Below are 27,941 nucleotides of genomic sequence, written 5' to 3'. Positions count from 1 at the left end.
CGCTATTATCATAACAAGAACATGCACGTGTAAACATGCTTTATCCTGCAAGTTGCAAGATTGCATGCACGAATCAAAAAGTTCGAACCTTCTGAATTTTCGCGCGACAGTTTGATTTGCTTGAAATCTGCGCCTGCGCAGTGGAACGATAGTGCGAACCTGCAGGCAAAAAAACGAACTACGAACGAATTTTCAGTAGATTTTCACTACCTGTCAAATAGTACGAAATAGTGCCATAAAATGACAACATCGCGACTCACTTACTCTTAAAGAATGAATTGGAGAGAGAGTCAGCACTTTTTTGTCACGATAATTTAAAATACTCACTATTGCTGCCAGTAAACCCATGCACGTGTACAGGCGCTTAAAGGTTTTTAAAAATCTTTACATTGTTATTAAACGTTTTTTAATGTTGACTTTGCTTCAACCCTATCAAATCCGCTACTAAATAACACCCACAGGGTGTACAATACGACATCGCATGTATTAATTACTGAAATAGTTTAAAATCATGTCCCAGATTCAATATTCGGCGCCTACAAGTCGTTTAAAAGTTATTGTCTGAAACCAAAAATGGCGATCGAATTTCGCGTAGCGCCACGGGGCGGATGATCGCAATTGAAAAACTATCGAAGCGAAAATCCCACGCCTCATTTGGCATCTCTCGTGCATCAGACAAAAATCGTTAAGGAAACCTGCATGAATGGATTTCTCTTGATTCCGCTGCACCACGAAACCATCCGAATGATAGATGATGGCGGCCATTGTTCTGGCGATTGCTATTAAGTGCCCCTAGGTACCATTCTTTGAATTTATTATTATCTATGTCTCCATCTAAATAATTTTTGACATCGTGATTGTCTATTTATGGTAAACGTCACGTAACTCTTTCACTGACTAATATTATTTGACACCATATCTATACTGAAGCGATGCATATCTGTTTTTAGTATTTTTTTAATTAAATTATTAAAGTATTTAAAATTAAAACCGCTTTTTAGAAACACTGTTAGTAGTTGATCTAACATTTTTTTCTGCAAACATAAATAACCGAAGAGTTATGTTTAGTTAGGAACTTTGGTAACTACTACATACATTATTAGTATTTTCTTGGATATAATCAGTAATTAGCTCCAAGTTAAATGTCCTATTTACATTTATTTACCAGCTTGTATTTAATAAGCTGTGTTGGGATTTTTTTTCATTTAGTCATAATAAAATAGTAGATATTACCGAACAATTTGTATTATCAATAGTAGAAACCTAACAATATGGAGAAATATAGAATAGCTTGATGATAACAATAAAATAATTTAAATATCTACCTCAACAATTACATTTATAGTTTGCTAGATATGTAAATGAATTTATGTACTTACATAATTATTATGTTATGTTATTATGACACTTATGACTGTTTATGAGAATTGATAATATTACAGGTGATATATTTTATCGACAGTTTAATTTATTATTATGCATCTAAATAAAATCAAATTTCAATGGCTTAATTAAATATCATAATATTATATTTTACCTCCAATGTGACACTTGCAATTGACAGGATCGCCATATGAATGTCAATAAATTGCAATTTATTCGAATTTTAAAATGCCATTAAAACGAACGCATCATAAACCACAAACAATTACTTTATATTTCGCGGCTCGCCGGAAGTCCTTACTTCATCGAATAAAATATTTAATATCTCGAGACATTCAATCGTATATCGTGCTTTCTTTGAGCCAGAGATTTGGACAATGCCGTCTATACTCTATACCTACACGACAACTAAGCTGGATTTTGTGTACGTTCTATGTTTCCCCGGTGTTATGTCTTCTCTTATTGTTTATGTTATTTCCGCCATTTTTACTTCCAACTCTTCTTTTTCCAACAAAAGTCAGCGAGTTATATCCTTGCGGATGTGGTCACATAAGAATTTATCGACATCAACACCGTCTTTGTTTGGTATTTGATTTCGAGTCTTGTAAATAAAAAATATAAACATCAAAGTGTGTTATACTCGAATTCAACGATTTAAGATTTTATTCATTAATTTACAACTTCTATTTGCCACCGTTTGATAATACTTGATTTTTTTTCAAAATAGTCTCTAGAATACGTTTTATGTTTGAGGGGATCCTGCGCTAACATTGCGGGCCATAAAAACAACTTATTAGATCGTGATATTTTAATTTATAATTACATATATAATTTATAATTCGTAACAATGTGGAAAATAGTCTTCTATCATGTTGGTAATTTTCTGAAGGTAGGTATAGGTATACTGAGAAAAAATCTCGAATAAATTAGGACGTTTGGAAAGGTAATAATTGGGGTTTCATCTTCTATAAATTCGTGTAATTGCGCTATTTTTGCACTTTTCCGGTCTACAGGGGTTTTAGCGTTATGATAAATTCGGCTCTGCCTACATCGTTTAATGTTTAATCAGGCACTTGGCCACATTTTAGTGCTACTAGACCGGCTTGACCCTCTCTAACACATCTCTGATATACCTACATCTGATTTTGTTTATTTACAAAACTTATACAGATGCTTCTGTCAAATAAATAATATGTCCGAAAAAGAACATGTCGCACGATATAACATTGTTCTTTTTAAAATAAGAACATTGGCATAATGTCTGCTTCACTTCTCACGTCTCAGCCATCAGACATCACTGGCCGCCGAGAATTCAAATGGTAAATAATTCAGCAAACAGCCGGCGCTACATTCGATTTTCAAATTCGAATTCGTCTCGCATAATGTATGTTATTGTTTCAATTATTCTATCTTATGTAATATGCTCTGTGTTCGTAAATTTATTTGTATTTTGATTCTGGCCAAATATAAATAAAAATAATACTGAATACCTACGTAAATTATTTTAATACAAATCATATTGTGTATTACCTACACGATATTCTTAAGCGCGAATAAATGTCGCCTACTGTCACGCTGTCGCGGCGACAAATTTAGTCTATGGTTTCGTCATTTTGCAGAATATTTTGTACCATCACCATCTCTATAAATTCACTGAAGAGTGACACTGACGAAGAGTGCCGAGAGTGCCAACTATTGTGTAAGTATTAGTAATTTTAATTAATAATAATTATTCATGCCAATTTCAATTAATTTTGACAGTTTCTACGTGTGCGCTCGTTAAAATTACTTGCGACAATCCATAGATAATATTTTGAACAGAACCCAACCTGCAGACCATAGATAATAGACAACATTCTTATAGAAAATACCTACATAGTGCCAACCGCTAAAAACAAAAAAAAACGTGATTTTGACATGACAGTCAAAAAGTGTAGGCATGTAGAAGATGATAAAAACGTTCATTAAGTCATGCAGGTGTCGTTGCAGTGCAGTTCAACGTGAGGTGACCACATTGATATTCTGGTGATTTCGACAGATTTTGCTAACTGACAATGTTCGTTTTATTTGAAGGTTCAAAATGTGCTACGGGATGGTAGCATCAGCCTAACATTTTAAACACCAAAAAAACCGACATTACACACTTTTTTCCCGTAGCGGCAGCTTACTGTGACGTCACGTGATAGTAGGCGACATGTACCTCAATTTGATCAGAACTTTAGTTTATTACTTAATGTAGTTCCTACGATATAGTTTATATATAATATACCTAAGTATTTATATACGGTTCGATGTTAATGAAATTCAGATTGTTTGTAAAATAACTGAACATCGAGCTGTCAACGTCCCTTCATTGTTTGTTTAATTGAGTCATCCCGCCTATTTATTCCCACGTTGTAAAAATGTATTTAATGGAATCATATTCAATGTTGTATGCGATCGCATACAGAATTGAATCATTTAACGTCATGGCCTATAAAAAGAGATAATCGATATCCGTTTAATAATGCGCTCGTGTCCGTGTGAACCCGTTTCACGTTTTACAGGAAATGCATTTTTATGCAATTTTTCAATAGCGTCCAAAGGCATTGTGCCAAAGTGGTTGTTATTTTACTCTTTCATTCGTATTTTTGTACTTTCAATCAAATATGCACATTATTTAACATTACAATAAAAACATTTAATCTCCTATTAATTGTTTCTTTTTCATATTAGTATGTTATGACTGTATGTGAACGTATTTTCTACAGGTTTATGTATATTATTATTTATAATATACACACACGTAATTATAATATTATATACAGTCGAACTTGGTTATTACGATCACGGAAATAGCGAGATCTCGGATGTAATGAGGAAACATTCGTTGACATTTTAGTTTATGAGTTTCTCTATACGTTTATTCACTTTTATAACGAGGTACTTCTCGGGTATTCCGAGCATGTGTCGATGTGACGAAAATATTGTTGGATACCCAAATGGCAATGTTGTAATAATTCAAGGGCTTTCAAAGAATTTCTGGATCACATAAAGTTAAATTGGTGTAAATGCTAATTATTAATAAATAACCTCTTTGTCAATGGTGTCAGTCTGATTTTTGTATGTATTTTTAAAAATTCTTATTGTTTTGCCGGCGTTTGTGTGTAACTACAGAATTGAATACAAACTTATCTGTAGAATGGCCAAAATGGAACTACGAACTTCCATAGGACGCCATTTAGAAAATTTCATTCGAATGTTAGATTTTGTCCAGTTACGAGTCTTGATTGGGTAGTTTTCGACAGTGGCTCCCCCATGCCATTCTTCAGAGAAGTTTGTAGGTCCGTACGTGTGTGTGTTGGAAGCATTTACCATGGACACATCGCAGGACGATGCAACGATTATATTATTTACTGTTGTTTTATTGGCGAACGTATAACAGCCGCACGGTCAGGCTTTTACGGCGGAAAGCGAAAATAAAACGTACGAAGCAATTACCGTTTATTGTTGTTGCATTGTTTGGGGTGACGCGTCGACAATGAGACGACATCGCCCCGGTGCGACGTCCGCTCTGAAAGCCTAGAAACGGAAACTGTGCCAAGCGGGAAACTTTGCATTTTCTATCAGTGTATTTAATTTATCCATGAGAGAATTTGTTTGAGAAGCTTTTATACAATTTACGAATAAAGTAATCTACCCTAATCAACCTTGTTAACCTGACACTTTTTTATTCGAATTTTATTTTACTTTCTTACTTGAACAGCCGCTATGTAGGTAGGTACATATTGTTGTCTATGTTTTTACGTTCTTTATTCGAAATTTGAATACAATTTCTAATGTAATAGCGCCTGCACACGTGTATGGATTTACTTGCAGTAATAGTGTGTATTTTAAACAATCGCGATAATAACTGTTTACACGTAAAAGTTCTGACACTCCGCCAATCTCATTCTTAAGATTCTTGAGTAAGAGAGACGCGATGTTATCATTTTATAGTACTATTTGATAGGTCGTGAAAATCAAAATTTAACTGGTTAACATCAAAATGAGTCTCTGCGCGGTATAGGTATTGTTTTTACCGGCAGGTTCGCCACTATCGTTCTACTGTGTAGGCGCAGATAACGAACAAATCCAACTGTCACGTGAAAATTCAGAAGCTTCCGAAACTTTTTTGATTCTTGCATGATAATACACGTTTACACGTACATTTTCTTGTTATGGCCACGATAATACGTACTGTTAACATTAAATCCATGCACTTGTAAACGGGGTATAATACTATAATTATCGAAAGATTAATAATGAATCTAAGTGAATAATTCAACTTTCAATACAAGATTATTCATATGGCAAGTAAAATATGCATTCCTTCTTATTTATTGCTTAGTGTTACTAGTATCTGTGGGTCTATTCTATGCTTATCGACCGCTAAAGTGATAAAGTGAAAAATATTATCAAACTTAGGGTAGGTTTGTATCAAAATATTAGCACTTATTGTAACAATTACACGAAGCCGGTTTTTATTGTTGCAATAAGTGCTATATTTTAACAGCACCTATCTTGCTGCTGTTAAAATATCGCACTTATTGCAACAATAAAAACCGGCTTCGTGTAATTGTTACAATAAGTGCTAATATTTTGATACAAACCTACCCTAAGTTTGATACTATTTATCAATTTAGTGTTCGATAAGTATAGAATAGACCCACTGATCGGGTACAAGTCTGACCAATACATAATAATCCGATATTTTGCTATGAAAAGACGTTAATAAAATGTAATATATTATAGGAATTATTATATTTATACATTAATTTTCATGTAAAACAGTTTCACGTCGAAATCAGTTTGTGATAATGTGAAAATTTACCTTAGTTAAGGTTGCCTACAATGCAAAATGTGGTGGTTTTCCATGAAACAAAATATAAAGCTGTTGCTTCGTCAGAAAGTATAATAAATAAATATAATAAAAAAGCCTTTCTATTTCTTACAAACAAAAGTAAATGACAGTTAATTGACTATATCTAATGAATATATATATATAACCTTTGAATATATCTATCATGTATATATATATCTATCTATGATTGTATTATCTAATTATTTTCTAGTTTATATAATGGGTATAAATTATTATTAATTTTTTTATATTTTTGTGTAATACATATTAAGTACTTAATTAAGATTTTTTATTTTGTATATAATACTATTCGATAATGTTTATAAATTAAGCGGTGATATGTAATTAGTTTGTAAGAACCCCTCTTCGGGTGAAGGCCTCCTCCAAAGAGAGTATAAAAAATTTAAATATATATAATAGCTATATACATTTTTTCACAATCTGAGAAATAAAGCATTATAGTATTAGACAGTCCTGGGAAAAGCTATTACTTTAAAACTAAGCATATCAATGGGCTTCCACGAACCCAAAACCGCTACTGAATAATACAAAATAAATTTTAAATTTCATCAAAAACCGTCTTGTACCGCAAATAACTATGAAAAGCATTTTATCCCGTTTCCTCGGTATGTATTTTTGTCGTGGTGGTTTCTGACTGGTCTCACAAAACTTTACGATTCTAATTCCGTATAATTCACGATAAATTTGTTCGCCAACTCTTTATTTCTAATGAAAATGGCTGCACACCCTCACTATTTATTATACCTACAATAAAAACATCTTATATAAAAAATCCATCTTGCGATTTATTATAAATATGTGTGTGATTTTCATTTTCTTAACTGTCTCTTTTTCTCGAATGTCACAATTGTAGACAGCGAGTGCTCGCCTACATGTAAATTGTACGTAAAACATTTCACCGTGCACAGTTCGCCGTGAGCTTTCTTATCGGAAAGGAAATTAATTTTATTAGTTTCAATATGAACATTAATTCAATTTTCATAGCTGATTTTTAAAAAATTCATGAATTCAAGAATGAAAACCTAACCTAACCTAACAAATAATCCAGTATATCGGCTATTTTCAAAATTTGTTTGCTGCTGGCTTCCTGTAAAGTGTAAACCGACAAGAACCGTGTTTTATTTAAACATAAATTTTATGTCAGTACTATACGACACAAAGAGGTTGGACGGTCTTTAATATACGGCCATATATTTCCGGACACTGTATAACTACCTAGTATTTTTTTTAACATTAATTTTCGAGTGTTTCTGTTTATTTAGATAAAGATTCTGCAGGTTTTAACGTCGGTGTATCCAGGATTCGAATCCCGCTGAATAGGTAAAATTCCCTTCACCCTCTTTCCAACTTTCACACGTTATCATGTTCTCCAGAACTCTAGTTCTACTACATTTACTACACGTTGAATTGTCAACTTATAAACAATCGTTAATTTGCTCTATTGATATTTACATTTTACTTAATAATTATGCCCGGTTGAACAGTTGTCATAATATAATGCATTGTTAATTGTTTCCGCTATAGCGGTTTTACATACGTCAAAACCCGTGATAATGATAGGGTTGGAAGTTGGAACCCCCCTTTCCAAAAGTTGCCTGTGAGATAAACTTCCATTAGATATTAATAATCTAACAATAGTTGGTTATATTGCCAGTTTTGTTTACAATCTATGATTTTTTTTACACTCAAGATTGTGCGTATGTTTCCAATAAGAGATTCTATTCATCCATCACCATCACCTTGTTTATTTCTAACTATTGTTGTATTTTCTCGTTTTATCTAGTGTAAAATCATAAACAAATGCCAATGTATTTGAAATTCGTACCGTCATCCATTTCGGCAAAGTGGTGTCGGCCATTTTTCATTCGTACAAGTGTTTTTGTACAAATTACATAGAAACATCACCACCACAGAACAGATAATAAATAGAATATCGATAGGCTATATTCAATACGCCACATGTTGATGCAGTAATTTGAATGTGTGAATGTCCTACGAAAAATGAAGCACGCATTATGCACGTGCAATAGTGTGTGTAATACACCAACATTAAATGAGCGTAAATGCATAAACCGAGAGCAGTTTTCAGTATTTGAGGTAAAACGTATTCTTGACACGTGTGTAGTTTAGCCCGGATTCTTCCTTACTCGGAGTCGGTTACCTGCTTCGCCTTACCCGTTATTTATTTCAGTTCCCATTATTTCTGTGTTCCCTGATCACCACATATTTGTAAAAAAAATATTTTTTCATACATTATTCTTTTAGCTAAATATATTAATTGTTAATTTAAATTTTTAATACATGTTTTGTAATATCAGATCTCTTACAGTAGTGACGCATACATTAATAAACATGATTATAGTTTAGCCTCTAAATTAAAGAAAATGTTGCTCTTCATCATAATAATAATATATAGACAGATCTTTTTGTATGACTCTTTTGAGAAGCAAAGGCGGTGTTCGCTGAAACGGGACCACTTTCGCGGGCTGTTATCTATCAAAGGATTTAAATTAAAACGTTTGAGAGATAAAAATAATTAGAGCTTTTTAATATTATGCCGAGCTTTAAAAATAAAAAGCCTCATTCCGTACGGTTTTTTTTCTGAAAGCTTCTATCTTTTTAGTGTGTTTATCAAGTCAAATAATTGACCTAGTGGGTAATTAATTAATATATCTTCTCCGTCAGTCTATGATTTGTCTTATGTGTCGCTGGAGAAATTAAATAATTTTTAACAGTATGTGGGACATAATTTCGGCCGCGTTGCCAGTCGGAGAGCGAAAATCGACCTGTTCGCACGTCAATTTGTTTTATGATGGCGTCGGAGGAATATATTCTTAAATCGTGTAAAGATGACTAAAAAACGTTCCGCATGTACTTGAAAAAGAAAACATGTCAATGAATATACTATTATTAGTCTTCTTCTTCTCTTCTTCCACCCTGTCACGTCCCAATATTGGGGCATAGGGCAAGCACAAGTTGGCGCCACTTCCCTCGGTCCATCGCCAACTCTTGCGCCTCCCGCCATGTCAGATCTGCAGCACGTAGGTCGCTCTTGTAGCACCACTGCAGGGTGAGGGTGGGCCGGCCACGGCGACGGAACCCTTGAGGCTGTGCCACAAGAGTACGAAGTGCCGCACTCTTGGGCGGCATCCGGAATATAATAACATAAAGAGGACGCACGTTGATTTTTTATCACAAATTATATTTCGTTCGGCTCGCGTCATTTGCACAATCCGCGCATCGCCTAGTCACGGTCTTTATAGACCATGCTTCAGCTGAGGTATAGCCTTACAGACTTTCTGGGCCACATCCGAATAATATAATACGCAGGCAAGTAGAGTACAGTCTCTCGCTAGTACGCTGCTTATGCAGTATCGAGGCCATTGCCCCCTCGAAGGGGTAATGGCGGATCGACCAGCCAAGTGAGATAAACACACATCATAAAATTGCACTAACAGTAAAAAATGTTGCGTCGCACTTCAAGCAATCTGACATTTAAAATTATGCAGTTGGGCGATGCAATTTTTGATTACTGCTTGTCAGTATTCGACAACTCCATAATTCAAGTGGGTGTATTAAAAAATACAAGAAAACGCCAAAAATATTCTTAATTTTACCCCGAAGACCATTTGGAATACGCAACTGTAGATCGTCACACTGCCTTCCACCTTAGTTATAGGTAGCGGGGGGCAAAGATCCTAGCCTGGGGGCCCGCTTCAGGATGTGGGGGCCATGATCGAGTGAGCGAGAAAATGATAAACAACTAGCTCTGCATTGTCAACTAGTTCCTCTTCAATAATTAAAGTGTATTGTCACACATTTGACAAAAGCATTTGTTTCATACTAAATTCATTTATCGTTTTATTTGGAAAAAAATGAAAAGGATACTTTCTTTTGAGGATCCCGTTATTCGTTATCACGTTTCTTCTATTGGCAATCTTTGTGTTTTTAACTGTCTGAGGTAAGATTATCCTGCCCCATTATCCGTAGCTTTTATACCCAATTTACAAACCGGCGGCATTATCTCCGGTGACTTGTGTTCGTCCATTGTCAACACTCCGCTGTTTAATTAGACAACAAATGGGACGTTCCTCTGGAGAGAGGGAACCCTGAGGAGTTGATAGTTAATTAAAAATAAGTCGGCAATTAACTTTATCAGCGGCCGTTACGGTTGTGTCCCTCTCAAAAGAAATTAATTAACAAAATGGTGAAGGCGTCTGTAATAGAACTCCGATGTAAACAACGTTCTGATGGTGTCTTTTATATTTTTACACGAAGCCTTTTTTGTGAATCAGGGTGGGTTTTCCTTATATAAACTAAATGCCTTAGAATTTCCAAGGAGATAAATTTAGCAATCAATGTCATCCTCCATAATTATTTTCCAAACGAAAGAGTTTGGACTATACCACGACTATAAATAGCCTTGTGTACTTTTTTTATATTAAAACATTTGACAGCAATTTCAAAACCATTTTGGTATTCAAGTTGAATAATTGGTAACTATAAAAAAAATGTATTATCTGCGCTATAAGGGTTCAAATAGACTATATGACGATCGGGCACATATATGCTAAAAGCGTTTTAGTGTCTATGATCAAATCTATGCCATTCCGACATATTATACATACATATTGTATGAGAGCTATGACATCGTATTTACACTCTGACCCCCTGTGACGCAGGACGCCAACATAAAAAACGGGTTTTTCAACATATATAATATCGACTGTGTTTAGGAAAAAGGGCGTAACCCTCGATTTTTCGAAAAGTACTTTTATTAGATATTAACAATGTATACAACTAAATACACGTTTTATAAAAAGGAAGAAAGCCGCAAATGCCGAATTATTATCTAAATTCAGGTTTTAATTGAGATTAATTAATTTTTAATTTATGGAAAAACGCATTTATCCGCAATTTTAATGACTTTTCTGTAATAACTTCTTTAATTATTATTAGATCGAAAACATATTACACCAAATCATCATGCACCCAATGTCTTTGCCTATTTTTTAAAAAATATTAAACTAAAAACTCTCAAAAAATGTTTTTTGCCTCTCCTGTAAAATTTGTTCACTGAGGGTTACGTCCTTTTTCCTAAACACGGTCGATATGACCGATCGTCATAGAGTGTATTTGAAGCATTAGTATTGTTAGAATAAAAAACATAACATGGCAGCCTGGTTTTACATTTGTTTTTCATTTGCTGGTGTCAATTTTATATTATTGTCTATCTAAATCTCTTTGCGTCAGTGTTGCCATGAACATGAAAAATAAATCTTAATCTTGCTACGAATGATTTTTAAACCGGCTAATTCTAATTATTGTGACGTATTTCGTATACTTAGGTACTTCATACACTATCTTCACTGTTGGTTAAATGTCATCTACATATTTCTATCAGATATTGCTGTGGTTCGTGTTGAAAATAGTAAAATTAATGTGTGTAGTACCCAATTAATAATAATTTTGCATGTACTGTCCGACAAGAAGTCGCTGTAGTCGAATTGCGATTAACTTAATAGGAGGGGCTTGTTAGTTCACAGTTTTAACACGTGGATAACTCGTCGACAACCGTAAGTCGTTGCAGTCGAAGTGCGGTTAAAAGTAGGAGGGGCTTAGTTCACAGTTTTAACACGTTGACATGATGATCTTGTTCGACAGTAGGTACACAATTTAATGTTTGTGATAGATATTATGAAGTTTTTGTATGTCAAACGTTAATGTTTAGTTGTTATCAGAGAGTTGAAGCGGACTCTTTTTTGAGTTGCTCCGCTCCGGGACCTAATAGTTGCTCCGGCTCCGCTCCAGGGTCTGCTCCGCTCCGGGTAAAAAGTTTTATATGTATAGGTATAAATGTTAAAAAAAAAATAAGTATTTTTAAAATAATCGTCATGTTCATTAGGTATTAATTCTATTAAACAAAATGCGCGACAGCAAATCGTCTCTCATTATTTGCCTCTTCTGTCAAAAAAGAGAGGTTATTTATCACTCGGCAGTGTTGCAAGGTGTCAAAATATATTTTCATTGGATTTTAGGACGAAGTAATAAAAAAAAACATCCGGAGCAGCACTACAAATTTTCGATGCTCCGGCTCCGCTCCTGCTCTGGGTAAAATCCCATTGCTCCAGTGCTCCGTGCTCCTGCTCCGAGCTCCGCTCCAAAGCTCTGGTTGTAATGTTAGTTTCAGTTTTCAAATTAAATTTTTTTATTGGCCGATATATCCTTTATGAAATAAAGATGATCAAAATAAAATTGAAAATAGGTACCTATCTGCATTTATTCGTCATTTTACTGGGGCCTCGCGCACCAAGTTTCTTCGGGCGAGGCAATAACAAAAAATGATATCAATTTCAATCAACTTCAAAATATATAAATCATTCAAAACGTGGGGCAGTCGGATATACAAATAAGTGTTTGTAAAACAACTATTCAATAGTCAAAACCACTATTGAAATACACATTCAAAATGAGTTCATTAGCTGCATGACAGATGAAGTACGCAACAACAATAATTTGACAGCCGAAAACGTGCAGTATTCTTCTGTCTTTCAAAGTTTATATTTTAAAATCAAGTTTGCCAATCAAAATTTGAGAAAAATATCATCTTTATCAAGTAGGTAAATAGTTTTGATATATTATCATAATAACTGGTAAATAAAATGTTAAAATATTGAATTGATTAAAATTTGTATAAATAATAAAGATTAGCTTGCTAGGAGTGGCCCTAATTTTAATATTGGGTATTTATTTATTTATTTATTTATTTATTTATAAAAAAGAGTATTACGGCATTACAGCTTTTGGCCAATGCGCCATAATACATAATACATACAAATATATAAAAATATCTTAATTACAAATAACAACTAATATGACAAGAAAGTGGAAAAGACAGCATGTGTAAATATTAAAGAAATATGATAATATATACAATTATAAATTTATCCTATTTAAAACGTCTACAAACATTATATAATTAATAAAAAACAAATCAACCTTTATGGTGCCATCAAATAAGCTAATTGCACGATACACAGCATCATGAAACATAACATCTGTCCTGCGACGAGGTATCTTGAATACCGTGGAGCTGCGAGTGATATTGGTGGGAACATGAAAATTAATATTTGCCAGTATATGCGGATTGTAAATGAACCCACGAAGAAGTAAAAAGAAATGCTTTAAAAGAACAATCACTCTTCGGGTAGACAGGGATTGCATTGATAGCATACCCAGAAGAAAACGAGTCGGGAAATTCATTTTATTGTCATTATCATAAGGAAAGAACCCGTATGTTCTTAAGTAGAGAAATCTAAGAAATCTATTGTGGACTCGATCCAGCTTAATTGTGTGCATGAACCTATTAGGACTCCAAATAATGCTGGCATATTCAAGAATACTCAACACAAATGATACGTATAATACGTATAATACGTACGCAAATGATACGGTATGTAGGTATCTATACAGTATTCAGTTATAAAAAATCGTATGCTCTTAAGGAGTTTAGAAGCTATAAATATCTTAATGTGGTGAATTCAGGCATATTATAATATGAGTGTATATCTACATATTTTTGTTGCCTCACGCCTCGTATAGGTTTCCTACCAAATAGAGAAAGTATCTCATTATTTTTTTTATACTTAAGTATCTCAATTATAAATTATTATATTATAACTTCCAACATTATGCAGTTTGCAATAACTTATTCTTATTAATATTCAACTACAGCGTAACTAATATTATGTTCCGCGGTTTTGCGGAATGAAATTCCTACCTCTATTGCCATCAAATGAATACACCAAAGGACAACTGGAGTTAATTTTGTATCAAATTACTTTACCACCACATTCAAAGATAATACATACACACGTTCGCAGAAAATCGGATTCATAATATTATTTAAAGGCTGCAGACACACTGCATTGTAGTTGACGTGCGTCGATGCAGGTCTTATTTGATTCCAATTAGGTACATCCGATTAGAATCACCAATTAGGTAAAACAAATCCAACTAACTATTCGAATGCAATTGGAATCAAATAAGACCCTGCGTCGACTCACGTCTACTGCAATGCTGTGTGTGTGAAGCCTAAAAGCGGAGCAAAGGGCCTCCATATTATAATGGATGCCGTATTAGACTTTTCCCTATTTTTTATTGTTGTCAATTCGCCCAATCAAATAGGTATGTGTTTTTGAAAAAGCACGCTGAAATATAAACCGTGATCTTTGCAAGCCACATTCGAACGCAGATCCACAGCTTCATATACTGTTTTCCACCAAATGCCAGCATTTAATTTTATAATTAAATTAAGACACGGTTATATAATATGAAAACACCCCAACAACATACCTTTTAGAAAAACGCTTTACAAATTTCGCTAATATTGACATAATATGGCTTTTGTTTTTGATATTCGTTGAATAAAAAAATAAATAAGTTAGGTAATTACAGTTCATGAGACAAATTTGTTTATACGTCAGTAAATATCGACAGCGCGGCTTGAGCGTCGGCCTATGCCCTGTCTATACCTATAGCGTCGTGGGTCTCAGGTTAGAATCCTCGGTCTGGTAAGTACACGTATTGTTTTTTCAATTTGTGTATGAGTCAGAGTATGGACCTAATAGGTTCCATTTCTCGTAAAAATTAAATCTGTTAATACAAACCTCAACTCTGTGGAGGCCCATATAATTTTATTAGATCGGAAATAGTAAAAAAAAATATCGACAATCAACAATAATGTTAACCACATTTATTTTTCGGTGAAATTTTAATTAAAGAATATCTGCTTTTTATACTATCTACTCTGTAGTCATCAATTAAATTGTTTCAATTGTTGTTCGAGGTGACTGATGATTCGGTGATGAACTATTCGATTTTGGGGAAAGTTAGTCTCTTTCAGACTTCGTTATTATACATAATTCATTAACTCATGGCAACATGTACATCTAAATATATTATTAATATTTATAAATTATGTTACTCTATGCTAGATTTGTATATTTTTATGGTTGTTGAATTCGGTTTTTATATCACCTAATTGTCATACATTATCTTAACATTTATTATTATTAGCATTACGAATCGTAGTTTTTTTTATTGAAGGTTTGATCTTTTCACAGAGAAAGATCTTTTATGTTCCATTTAAAAATCTATTGAACATTAGCCTGTACAGACCTACAAACTTATCTGAAGAATGGGATGGGGGAGCCACTGCCGAAAACTACCCAATCAAGACTCGTAACTGGACAAAATCTGACATTCGAATGAAATTTTCAAAATAGTATCCTATGGTAGCTCGTTGTTCCATTTTTGGCCATTCTACAGATAAATTTGTAGGTCTGTAGGTATATTCCTTAAAGGGCGGACATGCTCAGCGTTGGTCAAAATGTGAGCTTTTATTGTATTTTCAAAGCATGATCCTGGACATTCCTTAAACGTTGTAGATAATCTATTTATATAATTTTGAAACCTTATAATCCTTTATATTTATTTTAAACATTTGATGACTGCATAAAGAATTTTTATTACATAAAATGGTATTCTTTTAAACCTCTCGCTCTAATGATTTAGAATATAGTCATATTTCAGTAAGTACATACATGTGCAGTGGTGTTAAGATTTTTTACATTTATTAATTTTTAAACGCATTTATAAAACCATTAGTATAATTTATGTCGACATTATTATAGTGAAATATTTACGATAAAAAATTATATTGATAATCTCTGTGATCCCAAATTTGACAAGAATTAGGCATTTTATTATCCAAAAAATGGGCAAGATTAACACATTTGAAGATAATTCTAAAGATACCAATTATAAGCTATGTCTTAGACCATTCAAGTGTGATTAACATCCTACGAATAATGATTGCTTTATAACAATTGTTGACCTAAGAATAAGGTACCTAACCGATTTTTTTTAAACGGTACATATTAAAACACGCGCGTTGACATGATCTTACTCCCTACTTCAGTTTTAGTTTGTCAATAATACGGCTTAATAAGGCAAATAATAAGGCTTCAAATTTATATAAATAGATTATCTACAACGTTTAAGGAATGTCCAGGATCATGCTCTGAAATTGCAATAAAAGCTCCATTTTAACCTACGCTGAGCATGTCCACCCTTAACATTGACAATAAAGCTATTTTGGCAACTTCTACAGTTCTGATTTTGTTCTGAATTCAAAATGCCATTAAGCGTTGAATAAATAAAATTAATCATGACGTTGAATATTTAAAGTTAATATTAACATCTCAACAAACAATATTCTCTTTTATAATATATTAATCAAATTAATATCAACATTCCCTGCGTATTTTGTTACAAAGATTTTTTTAAGATTCGCCAAGACACGCAACGTTATATTATTATCATTGTCTCTTCACATGGAATGTTTTCCTTTTTCATTCTGTCCGTTTCTTTCATGCGGCAACATTTTTTGTGGCTTTTCTTTGGGGCGCGTGGAATTCGGACAAACCCATGTCTGTTTTTTCTTTTTAATTTATTCTTGCTTCCCATTCATAATGTCAGCCCTAACGTCAAGATTTGTCATGAGTCCCTATATATTTCCTTCGGCCTTTCTCGTTGGTGGAATTTTCCATAGTCCACTTAAGCATAGTAGGTACATGGTATGTATCTGTATATATACCTACTCGAGTATAATACTACTGAACGTAAGTACCTCCTTGTGAAATCTCTATTATTAAAAATGCACTTTTTTCCATATCGAATTATTATACATAATATATGTGCGAGTGCAAGAACGCCATAACTGAAAATTGTAAGTATCTTACCTAGTGTTGATTCCAGCTATAAAAAAATGTTAACAGTGACGCCCCTAGGCAAAGTGCCGCCCTTAATCAGAATGCCGTTCCTTTTCATTTTTTGTTTCAAATAACAGTTTAGGTTTGATTAGGTACTTGCCTGTTTTTTTTTGTCTGTCTTATACAGACAAATACACAAAAACTCTTTAAATTGGCATTCACGACATCTACTGAGAATTAGATAAATTCCACGAAACCTAGTGGTATTGGATACGTGAAGGTCTGTGGTACTGACAGGTTTGAAGCACCTTTGTGAAAATTATGCATGTGTGATAAACAGCCTCCACAATACGTATTACAATACAACAATAGTTGTCTTGTCACGATCGAATCTAAAAAATTGGAAACCGTATAGTATACGGTCATCTCTTCCGATAGAAAGCTTACGGCAAACTATGCTACGGTGACATGTTTTACGTACAATTTACATGTAACCTGACATATTTTGCATAATAGATCGTCGAGTCTGTCATTCAACATATATAAGTAGGTACCGACTAAATAGACAGCTATCTTCGCAGTCCTTTAAAGTTTGACAAACGCTTATTTCGAACTTTCTCCACGTATTTCAAAACCTCTTTTGCGTTGAACCTTGCTGAACCGCCGCCTGTCTAATTGGCACGAAGTATTTGTAAATATTTTCTTTGCCTAATTTTTCTCCGGCATTCCATTTGTCAATTGCAATCATTCACACGCTACAAAATAACGTTGTGGGCATTCTGAATGGAGTCGTGACAGTGAGGGAGTACCAGCGGGCCCCGACTTTTGTTATCTGTCGCTGTTGAACGACAGAACGCGTCACGACACACGACAGTCGGACACACCGACTGAAAGGTGTCTTATTGCCACATATCACACCACAAGATTCAACTCGATTAATCCCGACCCGAAATCACAAACCTCCAGTTTTCGACCATATCAACAAACTTTATGAAATATTTTTATTTATCCCAGAATCTCGGCTATTTCTTGATATCGTAATAATGTTGACACCAGAATCACTATACACGATAATATGGTATATTGTTATTTACCCATATAACCTTAGCGTAGCGAAGGGTGGAGGTAGGCTGGATCCGCTAGTTTTTGTATATTTTGGGCAATACGACAAAACTGTACACACTTTTTCATTCATATTTATTTGTTTTTATTGGATTAAGAATACATAGGTACTACACATATTGTTGGTTCATTTTTTGAAATTTAATGCCTAACCTAACCCAATAGATAAAAAATATTCTTCGATCTATAATAAATTCAAAGTTATGTATAATGTAATTGCATAATTTTAGATAGTTTATAGAGAGACGAGTATTTTTTGACTATTAGATATGGCTTGGTTTTCGCAGGGTTAAATTGAATTTTAAAAACTATCAACACATCTGTAAATCGTAGTACTATTTCAATTAAATCAAATGCGTATGACTGACAACGTTTAGTGTGCACCATTTATGGCGGATCTTAACAGCCTACCTCCACCCTTCGCCACTGCAGTATCGTGTACCTAGGGTTGATATAATTCTAAAACATGTAGTCTGAAATAGAATTTGAAATATTTATCATTTCACAATATTTCTTCTAGGTACATTCAAAAACATCTGATTATTTCATAGTATCTGCCTGCGAGAGGAAAAGCTTTGTTTTATGCAATTACAAAATATAAGTAAGTGATTGATATTCATAAACAAGTATATAATTATTGTACAAAATACTTGTATTCTAGATACTACGTTCGTCTATCTATTCTATGAAATAATTATAATATGTATTTTTGTTCTTTACTCTTTTCATTAATTCCTTCCCAAGACGGTCTACATTGAAATAATTTTCATATTCTACACATGATTTAGTTGTGTGTGATTTGCACTTTCATATTTACTAAACTATAGATAAAGAAGTTTTCTAAAAAATCCCTAGGATCTTGGCCGGTGTTATTCTCTAAAATTCCGGGATGTTCCAGGATGATTGGCAACACTAGTAGGCTTGTAAATACCAAACAGTATGTATTTGAATAGAATTCCAATCAGAAACAATATTTAAAAATCGTATAATACTCTCTTTATAATTATATGATGATAATATATAATATCGAAATTTAAATCGCGTTTTCCGGTGTAATGCCTACCTCAAATTTAACAACGACGCGTTGGAAAAAAGACAAAATGTTTATAGTCAGACTTCCTGAGATTTTAATCGTTTTTGCTTGTCGTGAGTGGTGTCTTATGCTAATCTATTTAAGCGCCTACGAGTACTACCTTCTTATACCGACTTAATACACCCGTTAAAGGTGGTTTATCTTATATTATACCTAGCTAGAACGTTCAAATTAATTAACCTTCACATTGCACAATTTATTTATTTAAAATCAATTATGACGTAATTTCAGTTTTATTCGTTCTTTATTTAAATTCTCACGATTGTGGAATATTGATGTTTGTCTCATTGATTGTATATTATTGAATTATTTACTCGTATGTTATTCTGCTTCTCTATGGGAAATTACAAATTAGGCTGCAGACACACGGCTTTGCAGGAGACGTACGTCGATACAGGGTCTTATTTGATACCAATTGCATCCGGTGCATTGGGTTTGTTTTTATCCAATTGGTGATTCTAATCGGATAAATTTATACATTATAGGGTAATGAGACCGTCACAATATGACCATCTAATGACATGTCATGACGTATATGCCATGTCATTAGATGCGATCAGGTCATGTGCAGCATAACTGGGCGTTACAAGAAGACTGTGTACATTTAGAAACTAATCAGCCCTTTATCTGCCATAGTGGATATTTACGCCTGACTTTTATGGTGTTAACCGACGAACGTCGAATTTAAATTAATATAGGTACATTAGAAAGAATAATCGGGGGTAGAAGAGGGAGGAAGAGGGATATCCCTTATTCGATGCAAAGATCACTGTTAAAAAAATTATGAATTGTGTCACAATGACGACTTTAAAATAGATGAGAACTTTATTGTAGTTGTCGAAAATCTTTGAACATATTTTATTTTCCAATTAAATTATTACGTGCCTTCTGGATTCATAGACATCCTAACATTGTCACTTAACTCCAAAACCAAGAAGATAGTAAATCAAATCAAAACGTGATAAATGTGGTAATGTCGTATTCAAGAAATTAATTATCCCGGGTTAACTATTATATATATCAGGGATGTATACATGAGGTCAACGAGAGCCACATTCTGGATTTTCATATATATGAAGAGCCACACCATAGTCACGTTCTCACCTAGTATTAAATACACAAATACAAATTTAATTACATTTCTACACAAATATTAATTGCTATATAAAGTATAAAAAAAATATATAAGAGTTATAAGACAATGCCTACCTATATTTTAGAAATATCGGGAACCGAACTTAACCCAATGAAGAGCCACATTATTTGCCCACGTATGATATGATAATAATATACTACCTACCTATAAGGTAACTGTCAGACGCGATATTTTCAGCACGGTCAGTCCAATGGATCCGATTAGAATCTACAATTTGACAGTACAATTGGATATTCTAATGTGATATTATTTGGAATCAAGTTAGACTACTCTGCTAACAATAAATTATTGTAGATACCACCATATTTATGGAATTGCTCCGAGGGATATCCGTGATATTTTTGAACAATAAAAATAAGTACTTACCGTGTTAACTATTAAGAATCTACAGAGATACTAGAATATTTACATAAACCATTTCTTCTACTTCTGTACCTATGCGTTATGTAATCATAATATTTATCACAAAAAATGCATACGTACAAATACCAACCAATCCGTGCTAATTACCTAATCTACATCCATCCATTGAAATCGAAGTTCTTATTCAAGGGCGTTCGAGCGAAACTATTCGCAAACAAGTTCAGATCATCCGTGCGCACCGTTGCGTCTTTTCACATTAATTGATAGAGCAATACCAAAACTCGGAATCTCTACGCCTTGGCTGATAATAAACAATAATATTATATTACCTCCATTATGCGAAGAGAGGAATAATTATTTATCGTGTTGTTGCTTGCTACAGTCGTTTGTCCGCTGTCATCGTGGATGCATCGAATAGGTAGTCAAATAATGTGAATACAGATGGCGTTGACCCATAGACTATAGATATATCTAGACGCCACCCGTTGCATTGCTAAATGAAGCTACGTGCCGTGCGTTTGGTTAGTGGGCGAGTGAATGCATTCGCCTACAAATGTTCGAGACCATAGACCATTTCGCTAGTGCTCGCCCAAAGTGCTCGCACTAGACGCTCAGAATTAAAATATAATTTTCTATTTTTTTACGTTATATAGTATTTTTAAGCGGTCAAAATGCAACCATTAGGTAAAGATATCCATAATTTTGGTTATTTTAAAGAAACACTAGGTCACTGATATTAAAATAAATAATAATATACAAATAAATTGTCACGAACATGTATCAACTTACCTATGAAACGTAATACCATCTTCTTGCTTATCAGTACGGCTACCATATTTTAATACAACACGCAGAACCACCTTTCCTACTTAATCAACTAAAAATATATACCACTGACTTTATGTTTAACACAAAAAATAGCAAATTTAGCAACACGAACTCGCAGATTATCGATGCTACGTGAAGCGATTCACCACGATTTGCTAGCGATACTTTTGGAAACTAACTTAAAAATATGTAGACCTTTTATCTTACTCTAGCGCGTGGTCGCAGAGATTATAAGGGTGCCGAATACTTTCTCACTCCCACTCATGCATCGTTTTTGTTCAGACCTTGCGTTGACCTCTCTAATCCCTTTATCCGTCAGTTCATCCTTTTCAAACTCGTCGCAGGGCTTTTAGATTAGGATTCAGTAGGTGCTTTATGAATGGATTCAACTCTTGTTATTGTATCATAAATACATTTTATAAAATGTACCAATACGAAATAAACCAAATGATTGACGGTAGGTACGGTAATAATTTTTAGTGCCAGGCCTTCTCATCCATTATTAATTTTGAAACATTTCAGTGCCTTATAACAGGGGCGGATTGTTAAGCATGAGAAGCGCCCGGAATTGTTTTAGTTATTGATAAATAAAATAAAATACATATGCTCCTTCCTATTCTTCTTACATTTACATACAAAAATGTAAGAAGAATAGGAAGGAGCATAAATATGTATTTTATTTTACGAAAATAACTTATCAATCATTTTGTCGAATATTCAATGGCTCGGAGAACGACAAAATGCAATGGCCTCGTAACTATTATTGCATAATATGCATAATATTATTATTAATATTTAGTATTGTCTTATGTATGTCATATTATATTTAGAATCTATACTAGTGGGTAGGTCTATATTATACACGTTTCCGGAAACTTGTACGTATGCAGTTCGCTGTATCACACTTCACCGTGAAATGTATAGGAAATATATGGCCGCATATTAAAGACCGTCCAACCTCTTTGGGTCGTATAGTACTGACATGAAATTCGTGTCTAAATAAAACACGGCTCTTGTCGGTTCACACTTTACAGGAAGCCAGCAGCAAACAAATTTTGAAAAGAGCCGATAGAATTCATGAATTTTGTCAAAATCAGCTATGAAAATTGAATTAATGTTCATATTGAATCTAATAAAGATCGTATAGTATACGGTCATCTCTTTCCGACGAGAAAGCTTACGGCGGACTGTGCCACGGTGAAATGTTTTACGTAAAATTTACATGTAACCCTATATACCTACATGCGTTGTTCACGATTTGTAATGTTTTTTTTACAATGAAATGTGTTTGGATTCGTCGGAATACCGTAATTTCGGTCGAACCATTTTACCTGTGCCGACTAATAATATTATGAATTAAATTTAATGTTACTAGACGTTAAATTACTTGTAAATTTTCTCACGCATTATAATATTATGTAAACGGTCCAAACTCTTATAATATTCATCACCGTCATTTGAATCGTCGTTGTTTGGCTGTTGGGACAATCGATCCCAGGCTTTTTGAATGCGGACTCTTCGCAGCTGTTGGAAACGACCCCGTAAATTATAATTTAACAGCCCGACAACGTGACGTCACTTTGCAAATCTCGTTCGCAACAATATATAACAGCATAAATCCACGGACGCGTTTCTCAAACATGAGAAACACCCACCCCACCCCGTTGCGATTTATTTGCGAGGTTGGTCTACAAATTACAATATATTAAATACTATTTATCAACAACATCGAATTTAATCTATTGATGTTTGAATGTATGTTTAGGCTACATTTGTTTCAAATCTACATTTTATCATAAATTTTAAAATACACGCACACAAGACTAATTCTTCTATGTTGTCCATACGCAATCATGTGTCTAATGCCGGGTCCACACTCGCAACATGTCGCCGGCAACCTCGTTAAATTTTACGATAAGTATGATAATTATCGTAAAATTTCTTAAGCAATTATGATAGTTATCATAAAATTTAACGTGGTTGCCGGCGACATGTTGCCAGTGTGGACCCGACATTAGACTGCAATGTAGGTATCTTAGATGTCGGCAATATTCTCGAAGATCAACACAAATTTAAAGCATCATACAATTGACAACATGGATCCAGTCGCTCAATCCTAAAAAATCAATGAAAACGTTATATTTGTAATCTAATAAATTCGGCTGTTTGGATGAAGATAGCAAATTAGAATGTCTACTAATTAAGTCTAAAAGCAATCAATTAAAATATTTTATGATATAAATAAACTACACCATATCTTATTCGGACAACTTTTAATTCTGTGCCCACCGAGAAGCCTCAAAAATATTACCGTTTGGTTAAATAATTGAAGGCGTCCCCGGAAAATGGGTCTATATGCAAAAACAAAATTGTTCAGGAGAGGAAAAAAACGTTTTATTCGATCACGCGGACTTTTGAAGTATATCTGTGATAATAATTATGTTATCATTGACAATTTTTTTTATTTTTTTATTTTGGATAAAAAACTAATCATATAGACCCCCCCCCCATGGCGGCTCTCGTGGTGCAGTGCGTAAGGCGCTTGCCTTCCACCCAAGAGTTCTTGGGTTCGATTCCCGATCAGGACACACAATATTCATGTGTTTGTCTCAAAGCCTGGGTGTTTGTGATTGTTCAAAATTACTAACAAACCACCTTGTACGAAAAAGCAAGGACATGGTTATTAAAAAAAAAAAAAAATCATATAGACCCCTCTTCCACGGTAAGCATTTTAGTGTTGCTAATATCTCAAAAAGTGTGGCAGTTACAATAATAAAACTTTCCAATATCGTGACCCGTTTTAGTCAATAAAAACCCTTTTTGACATGATGTATTATATAGACCCCTTTTCCGGGGACGCCTTCAATTTGTCTAGTTAGTTTTAACTTAACTTGCAAAAAATTAACTTTTGTTTTAACTTGCATTAAATTTGGTAGTCCTGTTTCAAAGATTTCTTACGTTAACATTTCGGTTCAGTGATTTCCATTTGCTTTTGCTGAAGTTTTGCGGGTTAGTAAATAAAATAATACAATATTAATTTTGAGCATATTACGAGGTTCGCTAACCTTAATGTTCACCGAGAATATTTTTTAAATGCCTGAATAATAATCGTCCGTTTTTTGCACATCGGCACGGGTCTGAGGAGCTTACGCAGTCCATTATCCGCAAAATAAACACTCCGCTGTCCGTATTTTTGTCGTGTTAACCCGCGCTTAAGGCCTAACATGTCGGACAAGGGGTTACATTATTGTTATGTGTTGCCATTCACCCCGCGGCGGGGTGGTCTGCCACCCACCCGAACCCCGACAGATTGGGCCACTATCGGGCGCGGCAGTTTTGCCTGGTATTCGTGTTTTGCAATCTTTAAATTCGGGTGCCCTTGCCTACTCCACCATAATATAATCTTCAATGCATTGTTTTTATAGATATAAAACTATGTTTAACGGATTTTTGATTTGGCGTGTAAACAGAATTACTTATTGGAGCCGTATGATTGATTAAGGATCGTGTAGGTATCGTTCTAGATTGTTACGCATTTAATTCATTGACGTATCACCATCGATCAACATGGACTATATTCACTTTTCTTGTAATGGTAATAGAGTTTTAAATGTATTTGATTTCGATTTATTAATGTGTCTTTTTTAACAATAAACGAAGAGGCATAGATATTATAAACAATGTGTGAATTTTCCCAAGGCGCCTTAAGGATGATTTCGGCCCTGCCTATCATTCTCAATCAAATCTGAAGCTTTTCAATTGTCTGCAGGGCTATTCTAACATATCTATTAATTCCAAAATCAATAAAAAATATCCTAATTAAATCGTATTCAGGCAGTTTATTATCCCGGGAAGTTAACTGTCAGGCGTGATATTTTTTATCACGGCCACCCACGACCGCGTTAACCGTAACTGTCAAATGTCGTTATGTAACAGTGTAACACAATTACCATGTCTCACTTGATTCAAAATGCATCCCATTAGAATCAACTAAGAAGTGTTAACTGTGCTAACAATTATTATTGTAGATAACTGCATTGTTTATGGAATTGCTCTGAGTGATATCCGTGTTATTTTGGAGCAATTAATATATAACGGAAACTTGTTACCGTGTTCACTATTTAGAATAGCTGGCATTTTGAAGATGCAAAGGAACCAAAAGTTGTATAAATAATATTCACGATATTCTTTATTTCCCGATAGGGGTCGCGCCCCGCAGTTTGTAAACACTGTAGCATGTTCAGCGGTAACCTACCATTTTCCAACCCAAATATCGGGCGGCAGCAGAATACAGAGATGCCAGTCGCCATTCCCGACAACCTTCAAATTTTATTGCCACTGTTTCGTTATGAAAACAATTCCACGCACATTTTCGTCCAGAAATTCAAACTTGCATGGAAGTCGGGGAAATATTATTAGTTTTATGTAGCCGGCGCCTTAGTTTTTAGCGTTAAATCAAACAGCCACACGTACTGCAAAAGCAAAAATACCAAAACAATATTTTTATCACATTTTTATGGCTGTAGGTGCGGCAGTTTATGTCATACTCTAAAATTCTAAAATGTATCATTCTACCCAATATTAAGTATTATTTACATTTTTTTTTTAAAAAATCATAGATACGCACGGCTATGAATATATTTAGGACTTTTTAATGCATTAATAAAAATTTATGTTTTTATTTCATTAATATTGTTATATTTACCCATTTGAGATTGCAAATAGAAGTTATCTCTTTACCCAACATAGGTATTAAATTTTACCCCGCTCTACGCTCGCAAATTGGTATGTATACATAACACAGGCCGCACGAGCCCGGATTTTTTAAAGTCTTTTGGCGGGTAGCCCTTTTTCATATAAAACGCATTACTTTCGAGTCATAAAGTGCTGTAATTTTTTGCCCATTTAAACGACATTTATGAAATATGTCACAGTTTATCGTGTGGGCACATTGTAAAAACACAATATTATCGTTTTTTTTATATTCAATCCCATCCTTCGGCGTTTTAATGTTTTAAGGCAGTTACGAAGCAAGTGGTATTTAGGTGGGTTTCTCCAACCTGGACATCCTGAGATTATTTTTTTTTTATTGTAATATCTTACTTATTCAATTGACACCAAGTGGTGTGGGTTTATTTTCAAGGTTTTGGACAAAATAATTAATGGCATTTATTATTTTGTTCTTCCACAGAAAATCCGTGCCTTCCAGCAAGGCATCGAAGAAGCCGGAGCACGCATCGCAGCAGGCGAGGTCGCACGCTCTCGCTGGACCCCGCCGGGAGATGCGCGCGAAGCCCGTGCCCAGGCCGCAGCGCTCCGGGCGCGCGCACCACCGTCGGCTGCGGCGGCCCTGCGCGATCTTCCTGCGCAATTGGCTGCCCTGCAGAGAGCGCGTGCTCCTGTCGCCCCACCGCTAATTGCGGCCCTCGAGGACCTCACGCAAAGGTTTGTCTTTTTTTAAAATCTGTGATGCCATTCATTTTCGTTTCTTTTTTTTACCTAAAACAATATTACAAAGGTACATACTTTGTGAAACCAGTTTATTTATATAAACCGAACTCCTGTAAAATTTCATACCTACCTACTTATTTCTCCTATGGCAAGCATTATCAACTGACGGTTGATTTAAAATTTAAAAAAAAATACTATTCGTCCTCAAAACCTCTCAATTTCATACATTTAAAAATTCATAATTTTCTTAAACAACAATAATATTTTTATTGTGGAAAACATTTTTCTCGAATTAGCAGGTAGGTACCAACTCTCCCATTTTTCGATCACACAGATACACATACCTACAGTGTTTTCCTGAAAATGTCACCTTGTCTTCGAACTTATTATTTGTGACATTAAATTTGTTTCTACGATTTTATTGAAATATTTATCAGATGGGTATATTATAATAGCCGGGACTATGTCGCAGTCGATTTTTATGTGTTAATAAAGTTATTGATAGGTTTAATTACACTACAATGTTGATTGACAGGGCGAAGGTGCTTCAAATCGCAACAGAAGAACGAATAAAACAACTTGAGGAATTTGGCAAAGACGGGGGCGCGACTGCCGCACAGGGCTTCCTTGCGGGCTCCGTTGAGCCCCCGTGGGAGCGTGCTGTTACCCCTAATAAAGTGCCTTACTATATCAAGTAAGTTACACCTACTCAATTGTTTTCATTTTACCGAATTTTAATGTTATATTTTATTGCACAATTCCAAGAAGAAGTAATCAGTATTCTATCTCATCAGTATCTAATTCTCAACCATGTGAAGTTTAAGTAAGTAAAATTGCTATGTATTTATATCGGGAATATAGTAAATA

At 34.3% G+C, this 27,941-nt stretch overlaps 1 protein-coding gene across 9 annotated transcripts in view; it reads left to right on the top strand.

Annotated features, from left to right (window-relative positions):
* Window positions 1-27,941, top strand: part of Dys (Dystrophin) — a 1,414,635-nt gene that overhangs the window by 1,372,327 nt on the left and 14,367 nt on the right. For all 9 annotated transcript variants that reach the window (XM_085956687.1, XM_085956682.1, XM_085956685.1 and 6 more), the window contains 2 exons: window positions 26,815-27,068; window positions 27,610-27,768. In XM_085956687.1, the coding sequence (XP_085812813.1) occupies window positions 26,815-27,068; window positions 27,610-27,768 (413 nt within the window). The remainder of the gene's footprint in view (window positions 1-26,814; window positions 27,069-27,609; window positions 27,769-27,941) is intronic.

This window comes from Rhyacophila brunnea, unplaced genomic scaffold (assembly GCF_057557595.1).
Source record: "Rhyacophila brunnea isolate RB1 unplaced genomic scaffold, BYU_Rbru_1.0 scaffold_6, whole genome shotgun sequence".
In the NCBI taxonomy this organism is placed as follows: Eukaryota; Metazoa; Arthropoda; class Insecta; order Trichoptera; family Rhyacophilidae; genus Rhyacophila; species Rhyacophila brunnea.
Note: the sequence above shows the minus strand (reverse complement) of the source record. Positions and strands in the feature narration are given on the sequence as shown.